The following is a 13016-nucleotide window of genomic DNA, read 5'->3' as shown; positions in this document are numbered from 1 at the left end:
GGTAAGCCATGTAGGGCCAGATTTTTCAAAGGCACTGAAACAAATAAAGATACCTTGTGGCACTTTTCAAAACCAAAAATCTCTGCAGACAGCTATGGGTGTCTCAGTTTCCCACAGTGGATTTACTATTAGTTGCTTGTCATGTGCTCATACTGGTTTTTTCATTGTTAAATTCTTTAACAATGGGGAGGTCTCTTCTTTGGATTTTCAGTGGCAACTATGAAGGTTTCCGGTGGTGTGATTTGACACTGGCCAAAGACCAGGCAGCCACAAAAGCCACTCACTCACTCTACCCGGCTGCACAGCTGGGCAGAAGAGAGAAAAAAATTAATGAAGGGTTTGTGAGTTGAGTTAAGGACTGGGAGAAAACACTCCAATGGCAGAACAGGCTCAACTTAGAGATACAAAGTTAGTTTATTACTTAAAAAATCTGAGGAGGATAATGAGAAGTAAAATAAGCCATTAAAAACACTTTTTCTTCCCCCAACTGCCTCCCTCCTTCCCACCGACAGTGCAAGGGACATAGCGTGAGGGTTTTGGTTAAGCCAAGATTTTCTTGCACTGCTCAGGGAGAGGAGTCCTTCCCCTGTGAGACCGTGGGGTCCCTTCCCACAGGAGACAGTTCTCTGTGAATTCTCCAGCATGGTTCCACTCTCATGAGCAGCAGTCCTCCCAAAACGGCTGCAGTGTGAGTCCCTCCCATGGGCAAACAATCCTCCCAAAACTGCTGCAGTGTGGGTCACTCTTCCCATGGGGTACAGTCCTCCAAGGACAGGCTGCTCCAGCCTGGAAGCAGGGCCCCTCTCTCCACTGGGCCTCCCACTGGATCACAGCCTCCTCCAGGCATCCACCTGCTCTGGTGTGGGCACCTCTGCCATGGGCTGTGGGTGGATCCCTGCATCCCCATGGATCCCCATGGGCTGTGGGTGGATCTCTGCATCCCCCTGGATCCCCATGGGCTGTGGGTGGATCTCTGCATCCCCATGGATCCCCATGGGCTGTGGGTGGATCTCTGCATCCCCATGGATCCCCATGGGCTGTGGGTGGATCTCCGCATCCCCCTGGATCCCCATGGGCTGTGGGTGGATCTCTGCATCACCCTGGATCCCCATGGGCTGTGGGTGGATCTCTGCATCACCCACAGATCCCCATGGGCTGTGGGTGGATTTCTGGATCCCCCTGGATCCCCATGGATCTCCATGGCCTGTGGGTGGATCTCTGCATCCCCCCTGGATCCCCACAGGCTGTGAGTGGATCTCTGCATCTCCATGGACCCCCATGGGCTGTGGGTGGATTTCTGGATCCCCCTGGATCCCCATGGATCCCCATGGCCTGTGGGTGGATCTCTGCATCCCCCCTGGATCCCCACAGGCTGTGGGTGGATCTCTGCATCCCCCTGGATCCCCATGGGCTGTGGGTGGATCTCTGCATCCCTCTGGATCCCCATGGCTGCAGGGCACAGCTGCTTCACCATGGTCTCACCACAGCCTGCAGAGAAATCTCAGCTCTGGCCCCTGGAGAACCTCCTGCCCCTACTTCTGCCCTGATCTTGGTGTCCCCATGTTGTTTTCCTCACATGTTCTCACCTCCTCCTCTTCTCTGACTGAAAATAAAACTGCCCCACTATCTTTGTTTTGATTTTCTTTTTAAATCTGTTATCACAGATGTGTTGCCGTTATCTCTAATTGGCCCAGCCTTGGCCAGTCCATCCTCAGAGCCATCAAGGATTGGCTCTGCCAGACATGGTGGAAGCTTCCAGCAGCTTCTCACAGAAGCTACCCCTGTGGCCCCCCACTACCAAAAACCAGGCCATGCAGAAACAACACACTTGGGTTTTGTTTTGCCTCTAGGTTGCATTCGGTTGGAGTTTCTCATGCTTCTAAAATACATTGCCATTAGAGAGGATGATTTACTGTCCTCATTATGAATGAAAGAACCTTGACTTTATTTGACTGAAATCTTATGCATCTGCTTCCTCAAGGGGTGATATTTCTCTTAAAATAAATGGCTAGTAGTGCATCTTTCATGGGTTTACCTCTTGATTCAAATAACTTGTCAGACATACAAAAGTATAAATTCTTGACTACAGAATTGATTACATAGAATGTTTTGGCTCTCTTGACATTCGGTACTTTTCTTCATTATTTTGCGTGTATTATGAGCCTTTTCTGTGCATACCATACCTATGCAGTTTTTCATGCAGTATAAGGATATTCTAATTAATGTGGCATTCAAGTTAAAAGGAAAATCAGGGAATATGAAAAAACAGGGCCTTGGAAGATTGTATCTATATCATCCAGACTAACATCATAAAGTCGATAAGAAATTACAAGGTGAATTTGTAGCTCATTAAATCCATTTGGGAATTTTGTGAGGATTTAAAATACACTTTTCTCATTTAGGATATTACAGCTGAGAAGAGGTCATGTAGAGAGGCTGGCCAGTGGAGAATCTTGCCAGCTGTATGAATTATTATATTGTTGAAGAGGTATTTCTTTTTATGGACATATGTCAATTAGAAGAACAAACTGAAGGGTCTGGAAAATAGCTCTGATTTGCAGTCCATTATATTCAATTTAGAAATTTCAATATCAAGAAGTTACAATCCAGAAAATATTGGAAGGTATGTAAGCTATATAATAAAAAACATTTGAGAGGTTTAACTGATGTAGTAATACCTTGAAAAGGGGAAAAAAAAAAAAGGAAAACACCTTAGATGTAGAACTCAGAAGGAGGGCCTGTATTCAATGCCACTTGAAACACTTGTATCCTAGCAATTCCAGTTAATAATAATAAACATAACAAGTTAAGACGTAGTAGTTAAATGAGCCATAAAAATGAAGAGTCCATAATTTGCATGATATTGTGTCAGGTAATTGGATTAAAATAAACTGATGTTTGAATTTATTTGTGTTTAGGAGAAAATGAAGTGTAGCTGAGTGCTGCTACATACATTCAATTTTGGAATGAAAATCACATTGTTTTGACTGTGTTATTTCTATATCCATGCAAACCATCCTCATCACTATATGTTTTTACCACCTTAATGCAAATAGCGTTGTGACATTTGAAATTAGGGGCTGTAAGGCCCCTTAGAGAGTTAAAGAGGAGCAGCAATTTGAAAAAAAAATGAAATGCAGCAGTCAGATTTAGGAAGAAAGGGCATTTTCCTGGTAAATGTTTTCTTAAATGGGAATTTTTCAGTGTGGTGTTTTGCTCTTGTGTTTGGCAGTCACTTGGAATCAAGTGCAGACTTAAGCTACATTGTGGGCTTGGCAATGACAATTTGTGTGTGTGTGGTGCTTTAGTTATATTAGCCCTGGAGGCAGAGTTAACACTTGCAGTGGGACAAGAGTATTTGCAGTCATCAGAGAACTTTGCAGTCAGCTTCAATAACATCACTACATTTTTTTCACATTTTTTTAACATTTTTTTTGGCAGCAAAACACTTAGTAGAACCATCTGTCTTTCTATTAGTGTTTTTGAGTCCTGTTTTGAAGCTTCTTCACTTGGCAAAGTCACTTTCATCCTTGGAAACCATTTAAAAAAAGTTCTGTGGCTTTTTGCCGAAGAAGAGTACTATGCAAAATTCTGCATGGCTGTTCATTTTTGTTCTAAAAGAATACAGTTACTTTGTCTTTGTCTTAAAGCAAACCACAAAACCTCAAACAAAACAAACAAAAATAAACATGTGAAGAAAAGGCAGGTACTGGACAACTCTAGGATAACTGTGTGGGGATAGAGAACAAATCACATTTTATATATTTTTTTCTCCCATAATTTAATTGAAAATATGTGTGCTTCTAATTAACAGGATCAGAATAGAAAGAAAAATATTGAAGTAACGAAAACTGGATCAAGCTAGTTCAGTGAGTGGAGCTACATGGACTCTATCTTCAGCTCCAATCTTAATCTCCAGTGGCAAGAATTTCTGTCAGCAGTGCTCTTGAACTCCATCCATGAAGATTGTTTTAGACTATAAAGATGCAGTCAGCACACACAGGGGTGCTGACAGCTCCCAGCATAAATTAAAAAGGGATGGTAATGCCAAATTTTGTATCGCTGTTATGCCTGGTAATGGTGTTGGGTGTACCACGACATGGCCTGGATTTTGAGGAGATTAGATAAAAATAAAATTAAGTGTAAATGGTGTAGTCTGAACAATGGCAGCCAAGGACTGGTGCAGGTTCTCTTTCGCCAGTTCTACTTTCCAGGCAGTAACACCTTCTTGCCCCCTCGGCACAGGAGGTTGTCTATTGATACTCTTAATTTTCTGAGTTACTTAAGGCTACGGACCACTAAATAAATTGTAGTTTTCAAAAACTTACCAATCTCCAATGCCTCAGCTTTACAGTGTCATTAAAAATCTAGATGAGCTCTCTTAAAAACTGAGCCAGTCTTTCTTTACTGGCTGATCTGGTCAATACAGTGAGGCTTTTAAATTGAAACTAGTATCTAGCATTTTAATCCAGCAAACTGTGTTTCTCATCTGTCTAATATACAAAGACAACTTCCATTTCAAGCAATTAAAAGCCATTAACGGAACTGGGTAAAAACAACAGCAGTAGATGTTGTCCCATGGCCCAGTTCCAGCTTTGATGACTAACTTCTGCATGTCTTAAGTCCCCTGCAGTGTCCACTTAAAATATAATATTTTCCACTTCCTGACTTGCATGATTGTGTAGAGTTGCTGTGCAGAGTTGAACGCCTAACATGTCAGACATAGCTGTTTTATTTGTGAAAAAAGTGTGTCAGCCTTTTTTTCTGACCGTTCCAGAGACTTTTTATCTTTTCACATGTACAAATAAGTGCATGTGTATGAACAGAAAAATAGTACTGGCTGTGGTGTGTGCTACTTATGCACTTACTTTTCCTTCTGAGGGGGCGTCTTTGTGTTTGGGCTTAGTCAGGGTGAAAGCTACTGTCTGAGACAGATACTGCTACAGAGATCAATAAAAGAGAAGAACATACCCCCCTACAGTCAGAGATAAGTGAGTCATCATGAACTGTGGGGGGAATAATTAAGTGGGATATAGATATGCCTTAGTAAAGTATTTCAGTTTATTTTGGATTAACGTAATTCATATGAAGGGTTTGGTAATGAAGATGAAGCTCAATAGTTGATGCTGCTGGAACACCCCAATATGAAGAGGTATATTCAAAGCAGACCTCTCCGATCAGAAGTGAAAAAAAAGCATACTATCAGACATCGTCCCCCCCCAAAAAATTCTGTGTTTGATTTTCCCTCTCCTGTTCAGCAGGTCCAGGGTCAGCTGCCTCCATTAATGATTCCCGTATTCCCTCCAGACCAACGAACCCTAGCAGCAGCTGCACAGCAAGGATTCCTTCTTCCTCCTGGTTTCAGCTACAAGGCGGGATGCAGTAAGTCCTGTAGATTTTTTTAGCTGGAAGTGGATATAGGGCACAATTTCATGCCCGTCTGTATAAAATGACACCTCATCAATGAACAAAGCCATTAACTTGCAGAGATGAGTGTAAAACAGAGGATTAGTTGTTATGAGTATGAGAAAAGCTTGTCAGAGATGAAGAATGTGTTTCAACATAACAGCCAAACATCTCACACAAGAGGTAGGTTTGTGCACCTTCTCTCTGACAGGTCTTTCTGACAAGTGAACATACTCAGGACCACAAACTTGCATCTGAAGAGAAGCTATTTGAAACTTCCCAGTAAATTTCAACACTGTTGTAAGAAAACATGTTTTTTCCTGAAGCAGACTGCTTGCTATTTGTGAACTGAGGGCCTATTCTAGTCTCTTTCTTCACACAGAACTCACATTAATCTCAACGGAGGTTCTGCACAGAGATCAAAGATAGCATATGCCTTTCAATTTGATGGACTAACACAAACTGAGGATATTTGTGAAAGCCTAACACTAAAAAATATAGCATCTACTTTTTTAATCTCTGAAAGATTTGTGTTGTTCTCTACACTCCACAATTTTTTTTAAATTTTATTTAAGCTTTCTATAGGATTTCATGTTACTGTCAACACGATGAGAATAAATACAAGTTAAGAAATAATGAAAGAACTTTATTTCCATGAATAAACTTAGCTAGAGCATGAATTTCATAGACTTGTTTTCCTGCACTTGTATAACTCTCCTGCCATCAGTTTTCTACTGAATTATCCAGGACTTGCTTGTTCTACCCTTTTCTGTCTCTGATATGGGTGTTTGATATGTCCATGTCACTGTATGCATCTGTATCATTGACTAACTCATTAATTCATCAGTTGGTTTGAGTTACTCAGCACTTGCCACTGCTGCATTTTTGTAAACTTACAACATAGAAGATTTCTTTAGTTAAGCTGGCTTAGCCCACAATTTCATATTTCTTCCAGCTTCTGAACATCATGGACACAGTACTTGAACACTAACTCAGTTTCTGTGGCCGCTAACCTTTTCCTGATATTTTACAGAATGGGACCACTATTGAAAAGTACTGTTCCAAACACTTCACATCCCTCAGCAGCTGCAGTACCAAAACATAGTCTCATTCAGTTCTTCCAGTGATTTCACACTCAGTCTCTTTTGACTGGGAGGAGCAGTGATTCACATTACTGAATGTGTGACTGTAAGCCACACTGAATATGAGTGCTATCATAACTGTAGGTCTGGAAAAGGTCAGGAAATCACACCATTAGACATATATTAGTTCCATATTAATGAAGTCCAGTTTGGATATAAGGAGTTGAGGTGGTTTATCCTCTTCTTTGTACTACATGCACATTAACTCCATGATAGTTCTATAGTTCCTCACATCTATGAAATAGAAACAACATTACATGTTTGCATAACCTTGAAAATTAAAAGGCAAAAAGAGCAAAGTTTCTGCTACTTCTGGCAGTAAGGCTTGGAATTAACGGTATGCTGAGATTTAGGACTGAGCAGAAGCCAGTGGAAAAAGACAGCTCTGTTTTTGGTGATTGCCTGGCATATTTGGCTGAATTTGACTGAGAAGCTGAGGAGAAGTGATAAGTAGTCCAAAGTGTTTGTTTCTTTCACTCACTATCTAGTGTAAACAAAAATTCTCATACACATTTAGCTACACCTAGAAAGCTTCACCTAGCTGCCTTCCAACCATAATATGTTCGCATCAAGTAATGTCTTTCACAGACCATTAAAACATATTTCTCCCATTTTTTTTTTTTGCTTGCCCTACTGTATATCAGTCCACTTTGCAAAGACTGTAAACCAGAAAGCTTTGGATAAAATTTTGTTGAGCACCAGAGTGATTTAGGAGACTAAACCTTCCTCTTAAGAAAGACAAAGACATTAGGATCTAAGTCTTAGGGGTATTTACCAAGTTCTTGTGCTGCAAACTTTAGTGCAGTCACCTGTGCTGGTTTGAACTGAGCTGAAGTGGGTTGAGTACCAGCATTGTACTGCAACAGGGAATGTACAGCAGATTAATTTGCTCAGCTTGTGAATGTGTTAAATGCCCAGTTTTCACTGAGTTTACTTTTGAGAGCAAAGCCCTCCTAGGAACTTCCAAAGACCCCATTAGCATCATCTGTATATGACTGCCATTCTATGTTTTAAAATTAGTTTATGTGCCTGATAAGAATGGAATCTCACTTCTACGTCTTCCCAGTCTTTCTGGAAAACCTGCTCTTCTTTCTGGACTGATTATATTTTTCAGAATTATTTTCTATGGCTGATTGATGGAAATTCTCTAGTGATGATTCTGTTATTTATTAGCATTAACAACCTGCACATAGGAATGATAAAAACCTCCATGTGACAATTCATTTTCAGTCACAAAGAACAAAAAACTATGACATTTTTTCACATGAAGTTCCTAAAAATAGTGAGATTTGAAAATCTGGGGAAAGAGGAAGAGAGAATTATTACAACAACCAATATTTTCGTGACTAGCTAGTGATGCAGAGTTCCTTGACTTTGAATCTCTGTTGGAGACACATTCAAGGGGACCCTTATGCTGTTCTGCACCCTACCCCTGTGAGAAGTCAGGAGACATATGGACCAAGCTTCTTGGTTAAGCATTCTCAAACTTGCTCCTGTCCAGGCTGGGACAGCAAGGACTCTCTGTTAAAATTACTTGAACTTAGATGGTTGTTTTGCGTGGTAGCGTGTTGGGAAGGGATTAAAGAAGCAGCCTGGTCACATTTTTAACCTTTGACAGGGGGCTGTGGTTGGAGCTGGTGGCTGGCCCAACTGGAAGAGAACGTGTGGTCAAGCCTCGGTCAGCAAAAGAGAAGAAATTATGAATAATTTTACTGCTGCTTTATTTTCATTCAGCTTAGATAGTAGAACCTAATTAATTGATTCAGCGCTTTCTGACTCACCTGTACCTTCCAAGAGAGGGTCAGATGTAAGTCTCCAATGGTTTCAGAGTGTGTATGTAGGAGGGTTCCTCTGGCAGTGCTTACCAAAGGACTCCTGACTTGCCAGGCAGAGACTGGAAAGGAAGAGCATTATTTTCTTTATACATACTTTTTTTTTTTCTGAGCATTTAGACTGAAGATAGCACAAAAATAATTGTAACAGTTAATAGCACTTGTTCATTTAGACTCCTTTCATGGCAGATACCTAAGGAAGACTAGAAAAATAAGGCAGAAGTGTACTGACACTTTATTCCTCATCCTTAGCCAGGTTGCAGTGACTGAGGACTCAGGGACCTTCTAATCCAGTGGTGGCATCGTGTGATCTGTTGTTGAAAACAGAGTGTTTTTCTCTGCTTGGTTCCAGCCTGATTGAAAACGTTCTAGAGATGAAATGCTAAAAAAAATACAGCAATATCAGTCTATTATTTGCAGAGCAAATGATTCAATTATGCTTTTCCAAATATTTTTCAAAATTGGGTAAATAAAGGGAGGAGAGGGGTAAATATTTTCTCCGTGGTTACATGGCAGGTCATGGTCTTTGGCTTCCAGTTTGATGTACTACATTTCCTTTTCTTTCTTTTTCTCCATAGCTGATCATGCTTGGGAGTAGCTTGGGTTTTCATTTTGTTTTGTTTTTTTAAACAGATGGTTTGCATTACATAAGAGACAATTTACACAAGTTGACACTTCCCCTTTTTTCTCTATGGCATATTGTGTGGTGGTAAAGTTGGCAGAGATGAAGGGAGGAGCTTCTATTAGGATTATATTCTATTTGAGAAAAAGATTCATAATTTGTGATTCCAGTTAATTTTTAACCTCCATACCTAGATATAATTGCATGTCTAAAATACTTAATATTATTATTTACAACCAAAGTACTTTTTCTTATGAGAAAAATAAGTTGGCAATATGAGATGGGTTATATTGTCCCCAATTAGAAAGGTAAATACTGATTATGTACTTATTTGCCCTACACTTCATTATTCATGCAATGTATGCTATTTGCAATGTAAATGTTTTGATTTTTCATGCAAACCTCTTTATGTGTATTTTATTATGCGCACAATATGTAACTTCTAGATAGATATATAGTGCAAATCTTTTTATAAAGGGCTGATGTGTCAAGGGTAGTTGTTAACTGAGTTAGTGACTGGCAGCATGAGCAAATTTCAGGAGCTGACCCCCATATCCCAACTATTTAAACTGGTTTTAGCAACGGGCGGGCACCTTCCAGTTCAGCTGATGCTGAAATCAGAGTCCAATTACTGCATTTCCCAAAGCTTCTCCCACAGTGGGGCTCCACAGATTGGCTCAGGTCATTTAACCCTTCTTTTCTTCTCATTCCGTAACCTTATCCCTTGTTACTCCTGCTGTCGCTAGTTCAGCTCTACTTATGGTACTTACCAGATAACAAGCACAACTCCTAGGATTTTAGCAATGGCAAGGGAAATGTCAGCTCTGCTGCAGTCTGAGGAGCTGTTGCTGTTGACTTCACTGAAGTAATATTTCACACCAGATGATACGGATCTGCTAGGGCCACACTTAGAAATAATTAGAATTTATTTAGAGCTAATTAATATTTGAGAAGTGCTTTGAAAGCATAAAAATGGTGCAAGTGATAGAAGAGAAGTTTTGTATTGTGCCCTTTAAAAACTGCACAGTTCTGCCTCTGAGCAGGCTGCTCATCAGTCGTAGGTAGTATGATTCTTTTATTATTGTACATATGTATGGGTTTGTATGTGGAATATTAAGGCATGGATGTATCTCCTATGTAAGAGATACTTCAGGGAGTGAAATAAAGACTTGAGAAAGCACAGAAGACTGCTTCTGGGGACTGAGATACAAAAAAGGCAGGAGTTAGGATGAGAACAATGTTCTCTGGGTCTTCCTCAACAAATCTAAGTATCAGCATGGACCAGGTCAGAATGTTTCTGTGCTTCTACATTTGCAGCACTGTTTGCCAGCAGTTTCCAAGTCAGCTACACAGAGTAGCCCAGACTTTGATGGGTCTTCCCTCATCATTAATGATGATTAATTTAGGAAACTGCACTCCAGTGCTTCTTAAAGCATTTGATCATCATGTTAAAAGGGAAAGGAAATGTTGACTTGCACCTAAAGCAGTGTGGTGTGTTCTGTCAGTCCTGAGGCTTTTCGGGATGATTGAAGCTGTTGAATTCCACATAGTTTTTTCTGTAGAAGATGAAGAACAATGTACCTTGTTTTCTAAACTGAGGTGTGCAAGAAATTGAATGATTTGGAGATTTTTGGGATTTGTTTTTTTTTCTCAGGAAACAATAGTTGCCAAGTCTGTATTTCCAGAAATGGTATTTACCCCAAGTACATTTTCTAGATTATTGGCAAATTCTCAGGAAAGCTTCTAGACAGCCTTTTTGCTGATACCTGTGTTATTTTTATGGTAATATGACCAATTTTGGAAACAAGAATTGTTTTTCTTTGCCCATTTGTCCTGTCTCCTGTGGATAATTTGTTGTAACAAATCATATTGTGTTTGCAGTCAGATGTCATCAACATGAGGTTTTTTGAAAGCACTTTAATCACTATTTCAACCATATCCAATTGGTGGAGGGGGGGCGGAATCTGAATATACAATCGGCACATTTTATATGTTTTACATATCAGCTTGTTGCTGCTGGAAGTGTTCTAAATAAAATAATTCACAGAAAGTTAGATGAATTATCTAATTACCTCTTAAAATTGGCAAAATATGCAAGATGAACAAGTCAAGGCTAATAAAATTGAAATGTGCTGAATTTACCATTCATCTATGTTCTGAACAATTATTCTGATGTCTGATAAAAATGAAGCTCTCATTTAATTGGTTCCTCACATAATACAATAAAATTAATGTTTAGGAGTTAAATACCATAAACTTCCTCAGGGAAAATTGCTGATGTGTCTCTGTTTTTCAATCAGTCATATGTTTCATTGTTTGATGGAGTATCCATGTGGATTGTCTTATAATTTTACTTGTGCTCACTGGCCATGTTTCTGTCTTCTGAAGAGACTTTAGTGCTAATTTCTGATTTAAGTGTGTCAGATGACATGCAGGTCGTTGATAATCACAAATCACAAGAAAAAGCTATTGACATTGCTGTTTTTATCAGAATGTCAAAAATAGAAACCATGTGCTGTGAAGACCACAGACTGTACCTTCTTTATAAAGATGCTAGTCATCTTCCAGGGATACTGTTTATGCCTTGGAAAAGAATGAGCATATGACTAAATCCTCATGTTCCCCCCAGGGTAAGGGAAGAGTAAAAGCACTGTGGAGAGAAACACCAAGGAGGAACTTTTGCTATCAGCTTTTCCTCTCAGCATCCATGAGATTGTGATGGTTCTGTAAGGTTGCAGAGGAAATGAAAGGAAACAAGGCTGCAAAATATAACAACACAACTAAAAACTGTTTCTAAATGAAAGAATTCCATAGCTCCCAATCTCTGTGTGATTTCTCCTAATAATTCTAAGAAAAACAAAGCATACAAGCAAAACAATGGGGACCTGTAAAAACAGGCTGGTAGTTTCAGCTCAGTTTCTAGGCCATGAAAGATGTCTGGTGTTACTTTACTATTATCCATAGTTGGGCAACAAAATTAAGTAATGATTTTTTAAATTCATGAGCATTCGTGGAAATACTTTGGTTTTCCTTGGAAGCTGGAGTTTTTGAATAGGTGTAATTTATTCAACTAATATAGAAAAAAAACATTTTAAAATGTGTATCCTGAAATCATAGGATTATTCTGGTTGGAAGGGATCTCAGAAGGCTTGCAGTCCAACCTCTTGCTTCAAGCACGGTCATCAAGGAGATAACATCAGATTACTCAGGGCTTTATTAAGTTGAGGCTTGCAAAGCTCCAAGGACAGAGCGTGAATAACCCTGTTTGGACATCTTGTTTCAACATCTGGCTGTCCTTGTGGGGAAAAGCTGATCCTCTCCTGATTCACTTTTTGTCCATAGGCTCTTATCCTCTAAGCAAAGCCCACGAGAAGGAGCCTGGTTCACAAGATCACCTTGTAGGGATTAAAAGGCTGCTTTTAGATCCCTATCCCTATTGTAGACTGAATTGTTACTCTAAAACACAAAACAGACTAATACCTCAGCCAATACTGTCCTGAGCTATCCTCAGAGACAATCAGTTCTGATTTCTTTTTGGAAGCCACTGGTGTTGTCTTGTTCACACTCTTTTTCTTATTAAATTTGTAATCCCTAGAGGCAGAATCCAGGGAACACTGCTCATGTCTCTGACAGCCTCCCATTACTTTTGCTGCATGTCCACCGTCACACCAAGAAAATGAAAGGAAAATGAGGTTGAGAATAAACGAGTGGGAAGAAGAGATGCAGTGCCTTACCTGTCAGTTGGCCATCAGCTGTGATTATTAATTTTAAATACACTTAAGTGATAAATTGAAATAAAAAAGTAATAAATGATTGTGGCTTTTTGTAGAATTTGTCAAAAATGTGGAGAAGAGAATGTAGAATTCCTTTTCATTCAATAGAATGTACTGAACAAAAATGGTTATTTTGGTATTTTTCGTGGAATTTAGTTTAGCATACTGGTCTTGGAAATTACAAGTTAAGAGTTAGACTTTGTTTCATACTCTTCTTATTCTTTACACTGTTTGCTTTTCT

The 13016-nt window shown here is 39.6% G+C and overlaps 1 protein-coding gene across 15 annotated transcripts in view; it reads left to right on the top strand.

The window, feature by feature from the left end:
- Positions 1-13016, top strand: part of SOX5 (SRY-box transcription factor 5) — a 608434-nt gene that overhangs the window by 506975 nt on the left and 88443 nt on the right. For 9 of the 15 annotated variants that reach the window (XM_056508516.1, XM_056508534.1, XM_056508524.1 and 6 more), the window contains one exon: positions 5259-5382. In XM_056508516.1, the coding sequence (XP_056364491.1) occupies positions 5259-5382 (124 nt within the window). The remainder of the gene's footprint in view (positions 1-5258; positions 5383-13016) is intronic. The other 6 variants (XM_056508508.1, XM_056508489.1, XM_056508567.1 and 3 more) reach the window with 1 other exon arrangement.

The sequence above is a fragment of the Oenanthe melanoleuca genome, chromosome 1A (genome assembly GCF_029582105.1).
Source record: "Oenanthe melanoleuca isolate GR-GAL-2019-014 chromosome 1A, OMel1.0, whole genome shotgun sequence".
Taxonomy (NCBI): Eukaryota; Metazoa; Chordata; class Aves; order Passeriformes; family Muscicapidae; genus Oenanthe; species Oenanthe melanoleuca.
This window is presented reverse-complemented; position numbering and strand designations above follow the sequence as displayed.